Source organism: Salvia splendens, chromosome 11 (assembly GCF_004379255.2).
Source record: "Salvia splendens isolate huo1 chromosome 11, SspV2, whole genome shotgun sequence".
Taxonomy (NCBI): Eukaryota; Viridiplantae; Streptophyta; class Magnoliopsida; order Lamiales; family Lamiaceae; genus Salvia; species Salvia splendens.
In genome coordinates, this window is record NC_056042.1 from 4,209,902 (window position 1) to 4,230,627 (window position 20,726).

At 39.7% G+C, this 20,726-nt stretch overlaps 3 protein-coding genes and 1 non-coding gene across 8 annotated transcripts; 2 read left to right on the forward strand and 2 right to left on the reverse strand.

Annotated features, from left to right (window-relative positions):
• Positions 1 to 99: 99 nt before the first annotated feature.
• On the reverse strand, positions 100 to 295 carry LOC121756610. Its single transcript, XR_006040992.1, has one exon. It is a non-coding gene; the product is annotated as a U2 spliceosomal RNA (small nuclear RNA).
• A 4,158-nt stretch (positions 296 to 4,453) lies between these two features.
• Positions 4,454 to 6,531, forward strand: LOC121753655 (ER membrane protein complex subunit 8/9 homolog). Its single transcript, XM_042148888.1, has 5 exons — positions 4,454 to 4,849; positions 4,931 to 5,077; positions 5,167 to 5,226; positions 6,011 to 6,177; positions 6,274 to 6,531. Exons 1-5 carry the CDS (start codon positions 4,649 to 4,651, stop codon positions 6,302 to 6,304), a joined length of 606 nt encoding a protein of 201 aa, XP_042004822.1. The 5' UTR covers positions 4,454 to 4,648; the 3' UTR covers positions 6,305 to 6,531.
• A 437-nt stretch (positions 6,532 to 6,968) lies between these two features.
• On the reverse strand, positions 6,969 to 12,027 carry LOC121753634. Of its 5 annotated transcripts, none has more exons than XM_042148860.1 (8): positions 11,758 to 12,027; positions 9,920 to 10,695; positions 9,702 to 9,820; positions 9,529 to 9,616; positions 9,007 to 9,441; positions 8,461 to 8,929; positions 8,167 to 8,339; positions 6,969 to 8,091 (listed from the first exon to the last, which is right to left on the reverse strand). In XM_042148860.1, exons 2-8 carry the CDS (start codon positions 10,679 to 10,681, stop codon positions 7,177 to 7,179), a joined length of 2,961 nt encoding a protein of 986 aa, XP_042004794.1. In that variant the 5' UTR covers positions 10,682 to 10,695; positions 11,758 to 12,027; the 3' UTR covers positions 6,969 to 7,176. The 5 variants fall into 5 exon arrangements, with proteins under 5 accessions (XP_042004794.1, XP_042004795.1, XP_042004793.1 ...); XM_042148861.1 differs by having other exon boundaries at positions 9,920 to 10,704; XM_042148859.1 differs by lacking the exon at positions 11,758 to 12,027 and adding an exon at positions 11,426 to 11,474 and having other exon boundaries at positions 8,461 to 8,920; positions 9,920 to 10,704.
• Positions 12,028 to 13,472: 1,445 nt separating this feature from the next.
• Positions 13,473 to 14,720, forward strand: LOC121756117 (nuclear transcription factor Y subunit B-1-like). Its single transcript, XM_042151581.1, has 2 exons — positions 13,473 to 13,521; positions 14,245 to 14,720. The coding sequence occupies exons 1-2, from the start codon at positions 13,473 to 13,475 to the stop codon at positions 14,718 to 14,720; spliced, it is 525 nt and encodes a 174-aa protein (XP_042007515.1).
• The last annotated feature ends 6,006 nt before the right edge of the window (positions 14,721 to 20,726 follow it).

Here is a 20,726-nt window from a genome sequence, read left to right on the forward strand (position 1 = left end):
AGGAACCCGATAATCCTTGATTATATATTTATTTGAGATTTCAATTAGGAAATGAACCAAATCGTTGCACTGATAGATGAAATAATGAAACTAAAATTGGTGGGGTGCGCCAAGCCCGAGCAGTAGTGCAACGCATGGGCGACACACGTAGGCCCAAGTAGCAAGCTACTTTGATAGACCTTCCCCTTTAAAAAATAAATTTAATATCGTGTGGACCAATGGTCCACATATCAGATATTAAACTGATAAGAACAGATACTACACTTGATCTTAGCCAAAAGGCCGAGAAAGGTATGAGTTTTCCATAGGCTGCCCCCATGGTTTTATACCACGTGCTCTGCTCAACCTTGTTGTTCAATAAGTATATACGCTTGTTGTGCTAAAACACTTGAACATTCTGTGTTACAATACAATTGTGAGTTTGACTTATGATGGTGATATATGATAAGTGTTCTGGATACTTCAAAAGCAAGGAAACACACATTGATGAATCATATATTTTTATTAAAGGACCCCTTTAGGAATCAGTTGTAAAGCTTCGCTAGTATATCGCATTGAAGGAGGTATTAAAGCTCGTCGCTAGTATATCCCATTGAAGGAGGTATTAAAGCTCGTCGCTTTCCTGAAGTGTTTTGTGCTGAAACACATGTGTGAGTGAGTTTCGTTAATAAAGGAGATTTATATAAGTCCAGCTATGTTGGAAGAATTTAGCTTGTATTATTACGCCACTAGGAAGCTTCAGTATCTAAGATACTTTAAAACTGGAATGTGTAAGAACCAACTCAAATACACATATGTATCTACAATAAAAAAAAAACACAAGCATATGTAGGGGTGTGCATTCGGGTTTCGGTTCGGTTTTTTGCCCTAACCGAACCGAACCCGAAAACCCGAATTTCGCCTAAAACTAAAACCGAACCGAAACTGAAAACCGAACTTAAAAACCCGAACTAAACCGAAAAAACGAAATTATATAAAAAACTGAAAAATTGAAAAACCTTAAACCGAAAACCGAATTAAAAAACTGAAAATCTAGAGAGAAAGAAAACAGTACAAAAACTTAGAAATTTTCAACCTACAAAACATAACATGATAAAAATGATAATATCCCTAATCCATCAAAGGCATCAACCAACAAATACAAATATGCAATCAACATTCCACAATAAAAAACATCAACCAAAATGTCTGATTTTTTCATCGAGTTGCAACATCTAAGCACAACATGCTCTTACTAGATATTTTTTCTAGTTCACAACACTCCTTAAATTTTCCCAGCCTTGTAGATGAGTGCCTAATAAGCCCAACTGCATTTCTGATTTTCTTCACCGAAGGCCCAATCTCTTTCAAGCCTTTTTGCACCACTAAATTGAATATATGAGCAATGCACCTCATATGCATATAGTCACAATTTCCTACACTTTCCCCCCATTGCCTAATAGTTCTTTTCAAATAAACCAATGTAGTATTATTCGAAGAAGCATTATCGACAGTAATCGTGAACACCCTATTGATTCCCCAATCATGCAAGCACTTCTCAATTTCCAAACCAATATCTATACCTTTATGACTAGAAATTCGACAAAAATTAATAATTTTTTTGTTCAATTTCCAATCATTATCAATATAGTGAGCAGACAAACACATGTAGTTCACCTTTTGACAAGAAGTCCATGTATCTGTGGTAAGACACACTCTTTGGTTGGCCGATTTAAGCAATGTCATGAGCAATTTCTTTTCATCTTCATAGAACTTAAAACAATCACGTGAAATTGACCATCTAGATGGAATCTTAAACTGAGGACATGACTTCAAACAAAAGTATTTAAAACCCTCCCCTTCAACAAACTTAAAAGGCAACTCATCCACAATGATCATATAAACTAAAGCTTTCCTAACCTCTTCTTGCTCAAAATTCCAACTACTAAGTGATGAGCTTTGACCAGATTGTAACACCAACCGTGTTTGCCTAGGACCTGTAGTTGAAATTTTATTGCATTTACTCTAATGTGCTTAAGTGAAGAAGTGTCATTCTTAGATTCTCCACCCAATGTTTTCGCACAATGCACACACTTAGCTCTCTGTTTCTTATTGTTATCTAAGAACGGAGTAAAATGATCCCAAACCTCTGATCTTTTCTCCATAGTTTTCCTTTTTTTTTTGCCTCTCCTTTGTCTTGAGGATCCTCAGATGGAGTATCTTCAGTTGCATTATTTTCGATGGTATCTCCAACCGCTTCACTTTCATCACACAACATCTATAATAAGAAATATTCAGAGATACTTAGCAATCAATTTGCAACTTAACAATACATAAATTACATCAAAATTAATGAATAACTTACATTACAACTTGATGCTGAATAATCTATGTTGTAGAGTGGAGAAAAACCGTCTGCCTTTTACTTACTAAATCTGAAATCTGCAAGTACGAAAGAAACATGTCAAAATTAGCATAACAGTATAACACTTTCTTCTTCTACCTAGCAGCAGCGGCTGCCATTTAACAGCTACCTTTAATCTGAAATTTAATTGACAGAAATCAAATAATCTGAAATTCAATTGACAGAATCTGGAAAAAAAATTAATTAAGAGAATCTGGAAAAAAATTCATTGATAGAATCTGACACAGTGGAATAATATGAAACAATCTAAAATTTCATTGATAGAATCTGAAACAATCTAAAAATTTCATTGATAGAATCTGAAACAAAAGACAAAAACTAATAATCAATTAATCATACTTCCATATTAGGAACTAGGTAACTTAATAAATAAATGTTGAATTATAAGAGGGATAGAAGAATTTGCAGGCTTACAGCTGTGGGTTTAGGGATGCAATTGAAGGTGTACGTAGAGATTTACCTGGAGTCGGAGCTGTGGAGAGTGGACACGACGGTGTGAAGGGCCGACAGGAGCTGGAGGGGCGAGGGGCGGCAGGCGACGGCTGGAGGGGCGACCGGCGACCTAGGACGATGGAGTTGGTGGAGGGATTTAGGGTTAGAGGGAGAGGAGAGCCGAGAGCGGCGGATCTGATTCAGAATTCAGAAACGTGAGTTTCCAATTAGGGCTTTTACTTTTAGTTATAATTAAATAAAAGTAACATATACTCCCTCCGTCCCATGTTACTCGCACTTTTCATTTTAGGCAGTAAATTTGAGATTGATTTTAGGGTAATTAAATTAGAATTTTAAGTGTAATGAGACATTACTTAGTAAAGAAGCTCTTAACTTAAACTAACATATTAATTAAATGCATTAATTCTAACTTAAACTATAAATAGTCTAAGGAGTTTGTGACGAGCCGAAAAACAACAGTGCAAGTAACATGGGACGGAGGGAGTATATAATAAAATAAATAATTAAATAAATTCGGTTATTCGGTTTTTTTCTTCGCCCGAACCGAACCGAAAAATCGAAATAAGCGAACCGAATTTCAAAATTTCGGTTTGGTTCGAATATTCGGTTTTCGGTTTCTGATTTTTTTGCTCACCCCTAAGCACATGACCAGCATCTTTAAAACACAAATAAGAAAAAAATGCTTCTTGATTTCCCAAAACTTGATATAGTTGTATTAACAACTTCCAAATATCATCATCCCTAGCACAAAAAAGGTTTAGAGTATGAGCTTATAGAATAAATCCTGTTTGAGTAAGGTCGTGACTACTTCACCAACCCATCACTTTATGTACTTGATGTTTAATCTTTAAGAATTCGATGCGGGATAGAACGCTCACAGTTTTAAATTTTTAATTGCATATAAGGTAAAGTGATAATTATTGAAGTGAGGATTTAACTTGCTAAAGATAAAGTGGTAAAGGAGTGGAAAGAGGAGACGAGGTTGGTAGACGGGAGCTTCCATTTCAGATAAGTGATAAGATTAGAACCACTAACACATTAATTTTTTTTTTTGTGCAATTTTTAGTTTTTATAATGATTGTACTTCTATTTTGTTGGTTGTCTTATTTAACTTACTCCTACAAAGTTTTCAAGCATTATAGCGAACGATATAGCAATTAGAAAATCATATGACCATTTTGAAATTTAGAAGAATTATAATAATTTCAGAACACAAAAGGCTTTTTTTTTTTCATTCTTTTGTTTGAATCCAAATTCTTCACATATAAGTGCACCAAGTGATCTAATAAATGACAGCAAATAATTTATCTGCAACATCTGAATTGCTATTTGGAATAGAATAATTATGAAAATTGAATGTAAACTTTAATCGATTTAAGTATAAAGATTAATACTCTTTCAAATAAATTAAAGTTGAGTAACCCATTTGATTCAAGTGTCATAAGTCAGTACTATTAAATAAACTCTAATTTATGTACTCCATAATTTAGTGTAGTCTTGTGTTACAACTGTTTTATGACTATTTGCTTCAATACTAATCTTATGGATTATTTTAAAGCACATAGAAAATTGTAAAATCTATTCATATCGTCACAGATTAATTTAAAACCATTAAATCCAATCAGTAGTACTCCTCCCTCCATATAACAATAATTTATGATTTCTTTGTAGAAAAAATGAACAAACAAAACAGAAGAGGGGCTATTTCCTGATATTTAAATGAGAGAAAAAACCCTTATTTTGTAGTGAATCTCAACTTTTTTTGGCGGAATTGATCCAGCTCAGTGAATCATGGGTGGTGAATCGCGTTACGAGATCCACCAGAGCGCCTACATCAAGCTGGTCCTCCACGCCCTCAAGCACCGCACCTCCGCCGTCAATGCCGTCCTCCTCGGCCGCTCCGCCGGCGCCGGGGTGGAGATCGTTGACTCCGTTCCCCTCTTCCACTCGCAGATCGGCCTCCTTCCCCCGCTTGAAATCGCACTCATTATGGTCAGTTAATACTCTACACTCTGCACTGATTTGCGAATTTAGCGAATTTTGATTTATTCGATTGAGATTTGAAATTGATAGATTGAGGAGTATTATGGAGAAAAAGGCTTGAGCATCGTGGGCTACTTTCATGCTAACGAGAGATACGATGATTTTGAACTCGGCGGTGTGGCTAAGAATATTGGAGATCACATAACTCGGTATTTTCCTCAGGCGGCTGTGCTTTTGGTAGGTTTTTCATTTGTTTGAGAGAGAATTGAAAGCTTGATATCTTGTTTGTTGATGATTTTTTCATGTTTTGATTTGTGATTTTATAGTTGGACAACAAGAAGCTCGAATCTTTACAAAAGGGGAAAGACCGAAGTCCAGTCGTGCAGGTAATTTCTTCTACAATTCTTCAGAGGTTGTAAGATTGAAAATTTCAAATGGCATATTCTTTTCATGTTGAAGATAGATTTCAATTACATGATTTAGCTCTTCCATGTGATTTTTGAGGAAAAGCAATGAAATTTTGCTTGCAATATTTTACATTTCTTTTATGTGACCTAAGCTTGATCCCACAGCTGATATGTCTTTGCAATTGAGAAAGTGTAGATCTATCCAGCAGTGTAAAATAAGCTACTCCTTGTGATTGTTTAGTCCTTTGGTTGTCAGACAATGTGATTGAGCTAAAAAGTTGGTAAAAGGTTGCGTGAATGGGGGATTACGGTGTATCTCCAGTTAGGGTTTATAATCAAATTTATCATTTAATTAGGATGGATACATTGTGCATCCGGATGTACCGGAGTGTGCCTCCTAAAACTTTATGACTTTGCTCACAATTAGCACATTTATTCAAAAAATGCATTGACAGAAAATTCATTCTTTAGAAGTGACAAAGGGAATGCCAATACCATCCTTAAGACATGAAACTTTCATCCTGTACTTAGTATAACAGACATTAATTCCAACATATGACTGCACATCTCATCCTACAGTCTGAAGCTGCCTCATCCTTTTGGCTGTGTTAACTTCATTATTCTACTGTCTCTATTTCATGATGCAATTCCTTCTCTTCGGCTTTTCCTCTCCTTCTCCAGAGGAGGGGATAGCTAAATATGTGTCTTCAGTTACCACTTACCAAGAGATTTTAAAATGGACTTGTGTCTCTATGTTACTCAGCTTTATAACAAGGATGCATCTAGTAGTTGGAAGCTAGTCGGTTCTGATGCGAATAGCCAGCTTGCTCTCAAGGAGCCTTCAGCTAATGTAGTGCTTTTGGACTACATCTCATCTGAGAAATGGAATGACATAACAGATTTTGATGACCACCTAGACGACATCAGCAAGTAAGAATCTCTTCAATGTCATCCACAATAATTATCAGTATTGGGGTCTCAATAATAGCATCAAAATAATGGTTGTTGTTTATGATGTTCTTGTAGGGATTGGTTGAACTCCAAACTTTTCAACTAAGCCTCAGAAGTTTCAAGATGATGTACACTAATGTTGACTTCACTCAGTGGCTGTTGAGTTTCTTAAGACTGCTTCTGTATCTTGATGGTTAAATTTTAGAGATATACCGTGTCTGGTTTATTGGTATTTGCTTAAAGAAACCCATTACAACATCAATCTTGGAATGTTGGATTATAATTTTTGGAGCCTCTATATCTTATGCTATACTTTTCCTTGTGGATCTTTTACTCTTTTAGCTTAACTGATTCACACTAGCTATGCCTGAAATCATTTATCATGGCATAATTCATAAGGATGAAGCCTATTTAATACTATGGCTGAGCATTGATCTGCATTATGGAAATATGTACTTCTATGTTGTAATTCGTATTAGTCAATACAATGAATTGCTATTCTACAATAACTTAGGAAACATGTTGAAGCCACCCATCGACTATCGTTCAGTTCTGCCAAGAATTCCGACTCTTGAAACTCACTTTACTGGCAGAAATCGGATTTTTCATCTGAGGTTTTAATAGAATTTCGATTCAGCAGAAGTAACTTAGCTATCCTCCTGTTTTATTAATTTGATTCTTTCTAAAGTATGAGGATGCAGTAACTTTTATGATTAATAGTATACATTATTATTTATCAGAGGATTATTACAAATAATTTCATGCGTAGATACCTCCACCAAAAAAATTCCAATAATATACATTGAAAATGAAAATCAACTTATTTGACATGAAGCCAGTGTCAAAAAAACATGGTTCTGGAATGAGAATCAACCAATCTACCAAACAATAAAAAGAGTTTCAATCGCAATGACTCTGAACACTAATATTGAAGAAGCCGAATGAATAAAGTTACATGCATAGCCGCGCGGGCAGGGACTACCCCTGTTTTGGAGCAGAACGCCTCTGTCTCTTGTACTTCCTCTGTACATTGTCTTTGGCTGCTGCAGAATCGGTCTCAGTAACCCGTGACTCTCCCTCCGGTGACGGCTTAAAAGGAGAACTATCTGCTTTATCAGCATCCACCCCTTTCCTCTTGGCTAGGCTACATTCTAAAACATCACCATCTACCTCATCAACCTTTATTGTTTCACCACAGCTATCTTCATGCACTGGTGATGGCTCTGGGATATTCTTTTCAGCAAGATGAGCGTAGGGTTTTATGTCTTCTATTCCATGACTAGTGGAGTCGGACAATGTCGGGTTCTCGGCCTCTTGGGGCTCATGTACAGGAGGTTCAGGGATGGACTTGGTGTCCACTCCATTCACATCCATTGCCTCCTCAATAGGTTCATGGTGTAAAGTTGACACTTCAGGGTTACGCGTGGAAACCATGGAGGCACTGGGATCATCTTCATGAGGGAAAAGAGTCCCATTAAATGTAGTAGTATCAACATGGTGTAGTTGTTCTGAGTTCTGTGAACATGGTTCCAATGCAGGAGGTTCAGGTACCAGTTGCAAGGCTTCATCGCCAATTCCTCTGTATTCCTGCCCAGTGACTTGTTGTTCTCTGTCGTCTGCTGCAGAACCAGTTTGGATTTGTTCATCATTCCCTGGTGAAAAATCTGTTTTCACATCAGTCAACGTTAGGGCTGAATCCTGACCACCCGGGGGATCACAATGTAGATTTAGCATAGATGGATCGGCAGGAGATGGTGAAGCTTCTCTGCTTCCGGTAAGGGTGTCTATTTCTATCATTTCCAAGTGTAAGTTGTCATGTAACTCTGGAAGCAGAGACTCTCTTGACATTGGTGTAGCCAAAGGCTCAACATCCCGTCCGGTACTATCATGCGGCTGCAAAGGAGAACCATTAGGCCCCAATGAGGTAGATGGTGGGAAGTACGAATTGACACGTGAATTTGTACATACCAAGTACCCACTCATTTCGCCTTTCCTTCTTGGCTTGCAGTGCTTCATCTTGGGACCATCTGGGATCATATCATGTGTTGATAGCATGGCCTGGTTTTGATTACTCACACCCAAAGCACATGCACATATATCTCGAATCTTCTCAAGGGCCTGCACCATTGGGTTTGTAGTTTCTGCAAGATCCAATAAATATGATTATACAGTGCATTTTATAAACAATCACATCTCAAAAATGAAAAATTCAAGAATTGCACCCCCCCTCCCCCCCATATCATATTCGCAACCCAACTGCACCTGTAGCTTCAGGATCCAACTGAGTTATGTTCGGATCGGTATCTTCCTGGAAATCGGGGGCACTCAATCCAGAATCCCATGTCCCTGGTGTATCTGGCACGTCACTAACATTTCCTTGAAACAGATTTGATGGCTTAAAAGAATGAGACACTTCTGATGAGGTGGAAAGCATCGCAGGAACCAATGAACCTCTTCTTCGGCTCTCAGTTGCTCGTCCAGAAGTAAGTGTGCCCCTCTTTCTTGGTCGACCTCTCTGAACCTTGGGTGGAACAAATGGGGCTGTCGATGGAGATGCTGCTCCCATATCAGGACGCAAAGTCAGACGGTGGTCCTCATGAGCTGCCCTGAGAGAATATGCACATATTTCCAGGATCTCCCTAAGGACATATTCCCCAGAGACTTCATAACCTTCATGAATAGCATCAGAGGCACGGTGATATATTTTTTGTAAGCTCTGGGCCTGGATACACTGAAAAAAGTCAAATACAAAAACACCGAGCATGAAATCAGCTGGGTAAAAGGTTGGATTTTTTATAAGTTTCCTACCATTGCCTCCATAGCACCTCCGACTCCCTGGTATCCAGTATTTGGACGAGTGGCCGGATTACCAATCAATAAGCGAGTGATTCTTCTGTACCACATCATGTATGGATCACTCTGATCCATTGGACCATCAATTGGAGGTCCACATATGACTCGGGCTCGGCGGTCTGCCCACATATCAACAAATTGCCTGTGATGATGGGCCCAATCATAATTCTGTCTTCCCCGACGATCTGTCAAATGAATGTCGGGGATAGTGTCACAAAGTGCAGGGATGGATTGTTGTTGACCAAATTGACGTAGAACACGATCAGCATGGTGGAACTCCACGACATCAAAGCAGATGAGAGGAGCCACTGTCTGCCATATTTGTCTTCCTGAAAGACAGTATTCTGGGAGGCTGGCCAAGACTTCAGGAGGATATGGGTCCCACATAAACTAAAACATGAAGTAAATTTTACATATTGGTAATGGATTATGTCATAAAACAGATACTGCGTGTAGTAGTAAAATATGAACATTAACCTGGTCGTCCTTCATATTATCAAGCTGGTCCCTGTATAAGACTAGGACATGCGTTCCCACAGTCTCCAGCTTGAAACCAACATTCCACCTGTGAACAATTAATATTTAATACTAATAAAATACATGCATTGTCGAATATGAGCACTTCAAGTTTATCAAATCTTCGATAATACCTTGAACCATAGGGGGCAGAAGGCAAAGAGTGATCTCCAGCAACTACATCAGGAGGTGGCTGCTCACGGGGTGTTAATCTCCCAGGACGGACGAAAGGCAGTCTCTCCCATGCCCAGATCTGAGTAGAATTCACAAAGACCATTACATCAATCTGTACTGATGACTGTATAGTAAAAATAAAAATTTTTGAAATTCTATTATGTTAGGCTTGTAATACCTGCAAAAGGACCAATGGCCCACATATATCTGATGTCTCGGGTTTGGCTGCACGGCACAATGCCCGGTACAAGCAAGAAAGGACAGCTCCACCCCAGCTTAGCTTGCCAGCCACTTCAAAATCCCTGAGCAGGGGCAAGTACATCAGCTTCACCTTATTATTAGACATATCTGACAATAGCTGCCCCCCAAGCAACTGCAAAATGTATGCTCTGGCATAGAATTGCACTGTACACTCTGATGCACCATCTGGCAATGTTTTGAACCTCTCCTGTAAGCATCGGATCTTGAGGCGCCCGCGATCAAAGTCTTCAGGTGGGGGTCTGAATCCCAATAGCTCATTGCATATTTCTTGCCATTCATCCAGTGACCGGTTGGTATCGACACCTGTAATAGGCTCACCATCTATGGGGAGACCCCACAACACAGAAATGTCCTGAAGTGTGACAGTGGTCTCACCAACTGGAAAATGGAAAGTATGCGTCTCTGGGCGCCATCTCTCAACCAATGCTGTGATTAAAGCATGATCCAGCCGCATGCGACCAGCCTTGTACACCCCATAAAAACCTGCTTTCAACATCATTTCTTGCACTCGAGGATCCAAGGTACCCAAACGCCAAAAGTGGCCATCACACCTCCTGCAAGTCAGTGGTTCAAAATTCTGACCATTCCATATTTCTGTAGATCTGTGATGATCCTGTAAGGTAAGTACGGAGTCATCAATGGGCCCAGGATGCAATGTATGCCTCGGTGCAGAATCCATATTCACTGGAATCCCTGCAATATCTACAAATAGTCAAATGTCAATTGAAACAAGCAGTACACCTTCAAAGATAATTGGCTAGTGAAGACAACATTGCTAAAAGTGGCCACATTTTTTAACCTTAAGAAAATCTAGAAGGAAAATATTATTCTAAGGTCATCAACAAGTGTTTTTCATTATATTCCAGTTCTCTGCATTTCACTTTCACTTCTGCAACCTCTCAAGTTAAGATGGATTAGTGGCAACCCATTACAAGCGTTGCACTAAGCAAGAGATGAGCAAGGCGCTTGAGGTATCTGAATATGGAAATTATTTATGCAACTAAAAGGAAACTGTACAACTTTCGGAAGGGGAGAGAATTTTTTTAGTTATCTTAACTATTTTTCGTTTATGAAGAATGTACTTAAAACTTTATGGATCTCCAGGTATAGTGAATAGCACAACCAACGTCATTTTCAATATTCCCTTAGAGGTGCAGTCAGGTTCGTTATGAAGAACTATTGCAAAAATACTGATATTGATAAGGAAACTAAAATTAGGTATGCATCTTAGACGTGCACACATGTTAGTCTTCCATTCCCCCCATCGAATTTGGCAAAGGAACATGAGAACTCACGTCAAGATAAAATTTTTATACAAAATTACAAATAGAACCTAACAAGCATACTCAATAATAACTGAGCCACATTCTAAGAAGTAACAGACTCAGTGAATTTAAAGTTCCAAAATTTCCAAAATACATACAGTCTCTCATTCAATAAATAGGTAACAGAGGGGCCAGCAGCAGACACCTGAGCTGAGGCTGCTGAGAGAGAATTATTTGCACATGAACGTATCAGAGAGAGAAAACAAACAAACTTATAAGACAATGTAACTATCCATAAAATTACGCCATCCACGAATTCATCACCCATTTACCATTTCCTACATCCGTAATCCAGTGAAAATGGCACAATTAGAGCATAATCAGCTGTATCAAAACAGCTGATTCTCAACGTAAGCTCCAATTATCACATCAAACATTACGCAATTGCCCTAAAACATAGAGGGGAAGAAAAAACAAAAGGAACTTTTACCCAGAAAGAGAAAAGCCACAAGCCCGGGTGAGTCAATTCGACGAAGCAACGCTTACGATATCTTTATCGATTCCCGAAAACCCAAACCATGTAATTTGGGCGTGGAGTTGAAGAAGCTAAAACGTTGGGATTTTGCAGCAGGGGAGGGAAAAATGGAGGGAAGGAGGTGTGAGAGCAACGGCTATTCAAATCAGAGAATTTCTGATCTCCTTCACCAGAAACGCTTTCACGACTTCGTTTGGGGAAAAAAATGAAGAGATAGCGCTAGGGTTTTGAGAAGCGTCCTCCTTTCTCCATACTTCTCTTTATTTGCAACTCAGTCTCCTTCTTCTCAATATTTTCAAACTAGGCCCTAAACTTTTGCTTACAGAGAATATTACCCTTTTTTTTGTAAGAGTTGACTTTTTTTACTTTTTGACGTTATCTCTCCGATTTATGGCAAACTTAATTATTTCTCACTTTAATTTTCAGTTGATTTTTACTTTTCTCGAGGTGTAAAGGTAAGATTCCACGTCCTTTTTCTTCAAATATTTAGCAAATTTATATTAAAACAATCTCAAATTTATTGTTGGAAATTTGATTTTAAGTATGGATAGGCAACATAAATTTTGGGTGAGTAAGAAAAAAGTTAATAAGGAGAAAAATATCGAAATACTAATAGACCGGACTTATCGTACCGAAAATACGGAATTTTCACTATAATGTGATATTCAATTCGATATGATACTTTATTGGAAATGGGAATTTGATAATTTCAGTTTGGGTTGAGTTTAGGTAACCCATTAAAATCTATTATTATTCTGATTCTTTTATAAATACTACTTTTATTTTATTCTATATATTCATATTAATTCGATTTATATTATGTAAATTAGGCTTAAATCTTTTAGATATGTTTAATACTAATATTAGGTTTAAATCTTGTAATTCAGGTTTAATAACAGCCTAACTCACAATTTAACCCGATAACGGCCTAAATCACACGATTTGTCATCTATATACCGTGATTTTTAATGCAATATGATACATTACCAAATATTGCAATACGATATGCCAAAGTGTTGGTATATACCATAATTTATAGGTGCATCGTGTATCTACTGACATCAATGTATATTGTACAAACGGTGTGAATACAAAATTGAAAAATAAAAGAAGTGAACGTTTTATCAGTAGACTATGTTTTGTTTTTGTGTATAACGTCTTTACAATTATTTATATAATTAACTGACTACAAATTTAAAAAATAATAGCAAAGCTCGTGTGCCTCACGCGAACGACAAGCGATTAGTGTGCCATTTCGGCATGCGCCTCCCCTTCAACGTGGCACGTCCCCGGTGCGCGCTTTACCTTCCGTTGTTGATGCTCTAAAGCCGTTTAAGTATTAAAAATTTTCCTTAATTAAGTAAATAGCACGATACGACAAGCTCGGTCGGAAGAATTTTATCGACAATATTTCTACTTGCCAAATAAAAATAAAACGTACTCCTACTATAATTTTTTCTTACTAAATGACAATTCTCATTAAATACACACATATTATGCTGACAAAAAAATTAACTATGGATCACCTGCCCCATAATTTCCCCTTATGGACTCATTTCTACTCTTCTAAGGCTCTTCTTGTCTATATATTCTGACAATTGTCTTCACAATCACACAGTATAAAGAGTCAAAGTCACAAGAAATAGATCGTGTGCTAAATTTATTTGAAGATGGAAAGTGGAGGAGGATTTAACTCTCAGCATGTACAATCCAGATCTGGTAAAAGTGCTAAACTTAATCTGAATTTTTTATGCATTAGATTTTTTTCCTTTTTTTGCCATAAGCCAAATGGTTTTAATTCTTTGAATTTTATGTTGTGAAGCAGTATGTCAAATCTTTTGCCAAATCGTTAGCAAATTAAATTTTGCAAAATAATATTCTATGCATAAATTATTAACAAGCTAAAGCTGATGTATGTCAACTTCCTGTGGAGTTTTGTTTTGATCTATATATGTGATATGTCTATTTTGTTATTTTTGCATATATATATGAACATATGTTGATATGATATAGCATAACTTTTTCTAAATATGTAACTTTTAAGGTTTTTGGTCTTCAGATGTATAAAGGTTGAATTTCTTGTTTTCTAAGATGCAATGATGTGCTTTTAATTTATCAAAGTGATGTATGTGTCATTTATTGAAAAGAATTTGATTGTAATGATATGAATAAATTTGAGTTCTGATATTCTACTTTGGAGGGAAACCGTGTTAATTTGTTGACATTAATTTTTCTTTCCTTCTACTACAAAATTGGTGAGGTGTAATAAAGTAAATTGTATAGTTTTAATTAGCTACTAAACAAAATCCAACAACTATCACACCAAAACTTGTCTACTTGTGCATGAGAAAATGTGACACTCACAATTTCAAACAAAATTATCTCCTTTATTTGCTAATTTCATTATAAATTTATTCTGTCACATTAAATCGATTTCTCTAGTATGGATCACAGAGGATGGAGCAGAGGGCGGCGGTGGCGAGGAGATAAAGGAGGTGGCGCCGTTGCAACAAGCTCCGGCGGTGAGGAGGTCGGAGCAGTTCATGCCGTCGGCGAACGTGACAAGGATAATGCGGCGGGCTCTGCCGCAGCACGCGAAGATCACCGACGACGCGAAGGAGACGGTGCAGGAGTGCGTGACGGAGTTCATTGCCTACGTGACAACGGAGGCGAACTCTAAGTGCCGGGGGGAGAGCCGGAAGACGATCACGCCGGAGGACGTGGTGGGCGCCATGGAGGCCTTGGGCTTCTACAACTACTCCGACACGCTCGCTCTCTACTTGGACCACTACCGGGCCCAGGATCCCACCCGTCGCCCCGTGCCGCCCGCGGCTCGGGGCCGTGGCGCTGACGCTGGCGGAGGCGGTGAAGGCTCTTCCTCTGGGGCTGAGTTTGGGGACTACAACATCTCTCAGTAGGAAACCCTACTTTTGTTGTTGTTGTCGTTGTTTTGATTTCGATTGACTACAGTTATATTCGGATTTTGCATTTTAATTCTTGATAATAATGTTGCTTTTATCATGTTTTGCCCAATAAATCGTATTTGTGGTTGCATATTATTTCTTGATTTCTTATTGAACACAAATTTGATAGGATTTGCTTGAAGGGCTTGGTTGTTTTTTAAGTGTTTCACACGAATGAGTTGCTCTATATCTTAGGGCTTAGAATATTACTATGAGTCTTGGTTTGGATTAGAAGTATAATACCTACTTCATCCCGGATAAATTGTCATGGGATGTCATGATATTTTATGAGCTTTTGTTTAGTGTGTACTATGAAGTATAGAGAATAAAGTAGTTGAATAATGAGAGATAAAATGTAATGAAGAGATGGAAGGTAGTTTAGGGTATTAATAACAGACTTATTTTTTTTAAATGAGAGATAAAATGTAATGAAGAGATGGAAGGTAGTTTAGGGTATTAATAACAGATTTTTTAAATGGAAATGTGATATTTTTGTTTGGGTTTAAGTAGATATTAATTTGTGTTGTGGAATTGGAATTGGAGTCTCCAATTCCAAATCCAATGTTTGGTACCAAAAAAATTTCAAATTTGGAATTCAATTATAATTCAAATTCCTCCTAATTCAACAATTTGAATTTCATATATTTCAAATTTCAAATAATAATAAAATTGCACTTTCACACACCACAAACACATACCCACACCTGTGCGCACACATACACACACACATATACACACACCTGCATGCAGACAAATACATACACTTGCACATACACACACATACATGCACATATACACACACCTACATATACTGTCACACCCGCATTTTCTAAGGATAGTAAACACGGTTGATCGCGACTAGGGGAGGATTAAAGAAGCGGGGAAGAAAGGGGAAAACAGCACAAATCGACCATAGCTCGAAACAAATGGGAATAGCTTGAATAAAATCAGAGTATCTCAATAATCAACAACTCAAAAATGAATACTATCTCAGCGATACAAGAACTCAAAAGAAGGACAACTACTCAACGGAAGCATTTGAGAGAATCAATATGCCACGTGTGAAGACATGACACATTCTAAACACTTAAATTTCTTCAACGGTCTTGCTCAACTCCCACCGCACCCGTCACGCTCAACCTGCACATTTTTAAAAAGAAATGCAGGGCTGAGTACTTGATGCACTCAGTGGACAAATGCTAAAACAATTTTATAAAAACAGTTATATCATGCCACCATTGAGTGACCTCGGGGTTTTAACTTGAAAAGGCCCGAGACACTAAAAATATCTCAAACACAAACTTCCAACTCATCCTCAAATCCTTTTTCCTCATCATTTCAAAACACAACCATTTCTCCTAGAATTATTTAAGAAACTGTCATATCCGTTCTTTAGGGTGCCGTGTAAGGGGGTGATAAGGCTCGTTTCATGCATCTATTTTACGTATGATTCTGTGATTTCTAAGGTGCTAACATGCATTTATAAGTCCATGTGTGTGAAAAATCTGCCAGACCCGGAATGAACCAGGGCAGAGAGAATAGAGAAGAAAAGTGAAGAAAATGAGTGAATTCCGCGAGGGTACAATCGTCAAATCAAGATGACCGTTGCCCTAGGGATTTGAGCCACACTTATAAATACCAGGAAGCTTACAAAGAATGGAGGACACGAAGTTAGAGAATTTTCCTTAGTATTTTTGGGTTCACTCTTCACACACTCACTCGCGCACTTGGTTCCATAGAGATTTGGGGTAGTTAGTCGTGATTTGTTTTTGTTCAGCTGAAGGTGTAACACCACCCCGAGAAGGAGCGAAGAAACAATTTACTTTCTGCACGTACTCTTTCCTCGCCGATTTCCTTGCCGGAAATTCGGCGATTGCTTTGTGACTCATTTCGGTCTATGTTTAATCTAGTTTAAATTTCTGTTTTCGTTTAATTCTGTCGTTTACTGCTCTGATTTCTGCTTTGGATGCTTTTCACAATTGTTTTGTTGATCGGAGCTGAGATTGGTGTTGATCGGAGTTGGGATGATGTTGAGAATGGTGGATCTAATTTGTTGGTGTTGATTCTGGTAGATCTAGCTTAGATTTTTGTTAATCGTTCAAATCTGGAATACATGTGTTCGGATCAGCATGGAAAACTCTGCTACCGCTTATTTACTTAGTCCAGTAGTTTAGATCTGATAGCTTTCAATTTAATTGAAGTGTTCAGCGTTTGATTTGAGGTATGCTCTGTTTTTTTTATGCCTGCTCTGTTCATTCAGTGCTCGTTTGTTGGAGAAGATGAAGTCGATCGGTAGTTGTAATCGCACTGCTTTAGTTTGTTAATCGCAACTTTCTGTCAGTAGTTAATTCGAGTAATCTGTTTTGCTGTTTACTTTTGCTTGCCTTGTGTTTGGTTAATTTAGGAAACTCTTTTACTTGACCCATGAATTTTGTGAATACTCTCAAATTACTATTTGATACAAATCATGCATGCATTAACGTTTTACGTACTTTCAATTCTCCAGATCTGGTAGTTAGCATAGACTAGATTTTATTTCCCATGCCTAGTAGTTTAAAACTCGACCCTCATGTTGCGTGGCAGCAGCCAAACCCCTCCAAAAGTTCTCTCTATGCATTCCAACTCTTCCATCCTCGTGGATTCGATCCCGACTTCCCTATACTAACCAATAATGTAGAGGGTTGAGGTTTTGAGGCAAGGTTGTTACAAAAACGACTGTATTCTGAAGGTTCACGATATCTTAGACCTTGTGCTCTAGTGAATCTTCTGTACCTAAGAATTAGGTACACACACAGCGTAACGAAACCTATCGCTTCAAATGGCGACTTTCCACGAGCACGAAAACCGGCCAACCAGTTCGATGACTCACGGTCCTCATCGTGTACACTAGTTCGAGTACGGACGCACCCTTGCTAGGACCCAAATTCGATTAAACTCATAGTAGGGACTCACTCCCCACTAAGCAATCATCTGTTGAGAAAAGGATAAGCATTAAAGAAGAATGGAGTTCCAAGATTAGAACGTTTATCATACCTGCCTTGTTCCAATAATAGTGTATTTCCAAGAATACATTTATTGTATGATCTCAAGGGTCACCAGCATCCCTATAAATATATGCGTGTTGAGTACCATTTCATCATCCAATTCAATACAATTATTTTCTCCCATTGCTTTCTTCTCTAAATGTGTTGCATGTACCATTTAACATGATATCAGAGCGGGTTTGGACTCAGATAAGGTATCATCATCGTCCTTGATACCTTTCTCGGCCCTTTCCCATTTTTTTTTTCCTTTTTTCCGCTGTACCTGTAACCATAAGCCAAAATGTCAAATGACAATAGAATAATAACCGAAACCTCATATTCATCTATGGCAGATGAATTTGCCCGGTAATTTGCCAATTTTATGCGCAATAGTTTTGCGACGAACCAACCAAATCCACCAGAAACAGCTGCCGTGACATACAGAATTGACACGCAGCCCCTCCACATCGGTGGGAACAAGTTGAATGGAGAAAATTACGCCCTTTGGTCCGTGGTGGTGAAGGCGACAATAAACGGTTGGGGAATGGTCTCTCACGTCACCAGAGTGCCTCCTCCCCCACCGCGAACCGATCCAGCCTTCATACAGTGGCAACAAGCCGATCACTGTGTGGTCACTTGGTTGATACAAAACATCGAACCTCGACTGGTTAGTCGAGTTTCACAACATCCGACGGCGAAGCATATCTGGGATGCTTTGGCCGTCACATATGGGAGCGGAAGAGATAAAATCCAGGTGTATGATCTTCAGTTAAAAGCAACCACACTGAGACAAGGAAGCAGTTCATTAGAAGAAATATGGAGCAGGTTGGGAGAGAGATGGATTTCATTCGACCAAAAACAGACGAACCCAATGAAATATCCAGAGGATATGGAGATTCATGACAAATTCATACAAGATCAGAGAGCATGTCAGTTTCTCTATGCAATCGATGGCAAATATGAAACAACCAAGAGGGAGATACTGAAAATGGACCCACTTCCCTCCGTCGACTACGCGTACAACTTGATTCAGCAGGAGGAGACGCGACTCCGAGTATTACAACAGGCAAACACCGGCGGAGCAGTCGCCACGGATGGAATCGGAACCGGCCTTGCCGTCCAAGGGTGGCAGCACCCTACTGGCAGCTCTCGGGGTGGCGGTCGCGGCGGGGGCAATGGCAGAAATCGGCGAAGTGATGAATAAGACAAGTCAAAATTAGTGTGTTCCTACTGCAAACTGAAAAGACACACAAAAGATTCATGCTTTGAACTAATTGGATATCCAGATTAGTGGGAAGAGAAGCACGACAAGCCACCGCCACCGCAAACACCCTGGAACCGTGGCGGGCACGCCGCCGCAGCAGTCGGAGGCGACGGAGGCAACGCCGTGCAGGGGGTCGCGCAAGCCGCCGGTGCTGTCCTGCCAGGAAGTAGGACCGGAGATGCCGCTGCTCAGCCGACGAACACAATCGGGGCAACAAATTTTTTTGCCGGCGGGAGACGGAGTGTAATTCACGATTGGAGTGAAGAATTGATGGGGGAAGAAGCGGCGCTCAATTCGGGTAAATTAGGGTTATGGGGCTCTTTTATTATAGGCCCCCAAACCTTTGGAAAATTATAGGTTTTACCCTACCAAAATTTGCAGCCTCAATTACTCTTAGAGGAGTTGGGGATAGATCTCGGGAATGCGGACACTCTCGTTCAAACGGGGGGAGTAGGGCGGGGTCTGGGCGCGCCAAAGAAGAAGAAGGGCAAGGGCAAGAGGGTGGTTGGCGAGTCGTCGCAGTCGGCTGATGACGAGAGCCCGACACGGGGGAAGTGGACGGATGCGGAGAACGTCGCGCTGTCCAAGGCGTGGGTGAGTGTTTGCTATGATCCCCTCACCTCGAACAATGAGAGGATCGTCAACTTGTGGGCTAAAATAGTAGCAGCCTACAAGGCATTTTACCCGGAGGGGAGGCCACGCAGCGGGGAGGAGTGCCGGAAGGGGTGGGACCGAATCAGGGCTGCGGTCTCCCGATTTTCGGGCTTGTACACCAACGCCCTCCGCATGCAGAACAGTGGCCAAACTGACGAGGACTGCATGAGGATAGCGGAGAAAGCCTTCCACGTGCCCTGGCTTTATAAGGAGTTCACCTACTGGAACTGCTATGAGGTGCTGATGGACTCCGAGAAGTTTCAGGCAGGTGTCGATGCTGGCTGGTCGAAGAAGCAGCTACTGAACTATACCGGTGATTACAGCGGCGGCAGCAGCAGCGGTTCCCACGACCTCCCCGAGGATGTTCAGGAGTTCCCGTCTCCTCCTGGGTTTACTCGCCGCACTTGCCCGGTTGGTCAAAGGCGGGCACAATTGGCTCGCCAGGGGTCCCAGGAGGTCCAGTCGGCATCCCTCCCTGTTGGCAGGTCGACAGCCGAGCTCGCCTTCTTCGCGCGTCAACAAACGCGGGCTCAGATGTACAAGATCTTAGCTGACTGGAAGACGGCAACTGACCCCGAGGAGAAGAGTTTTCTTCACTCAATGTTCGTGAGTATGCGGGCCGATGAATGCCGTCGCGGCACAGTTGGGAGGCTCAGACGCGGGCTCAGATGCCGCAAATTTGGGGGTTCCGGATAGCGGCGGCGGCGACGGCGAGGAGTGAGGCGGAGGGGGAGGAGTTTTTTTTAATTAATATATTTTTTTAATTAATGTACTTTTTAAATTTTTAATATTATTATTGAATTTTCCCGTATCTGTGTCGTAAATTTAATTCCGTATTTTGTGTGATTGTTAATTATTTATTTTTTATAATTTTGTTTATTGTGGCTAGGCTATGGCTGACCTATTGCTTGTTCAGTTGCTTGTCCTAATGATGTGAAAGGAGGAGTTTTTAGTGCTGATGATATGACAGATGGAGTTTGTGGCTGGGCTAAGACTGACCTATGGCTCACCTATCTCTAT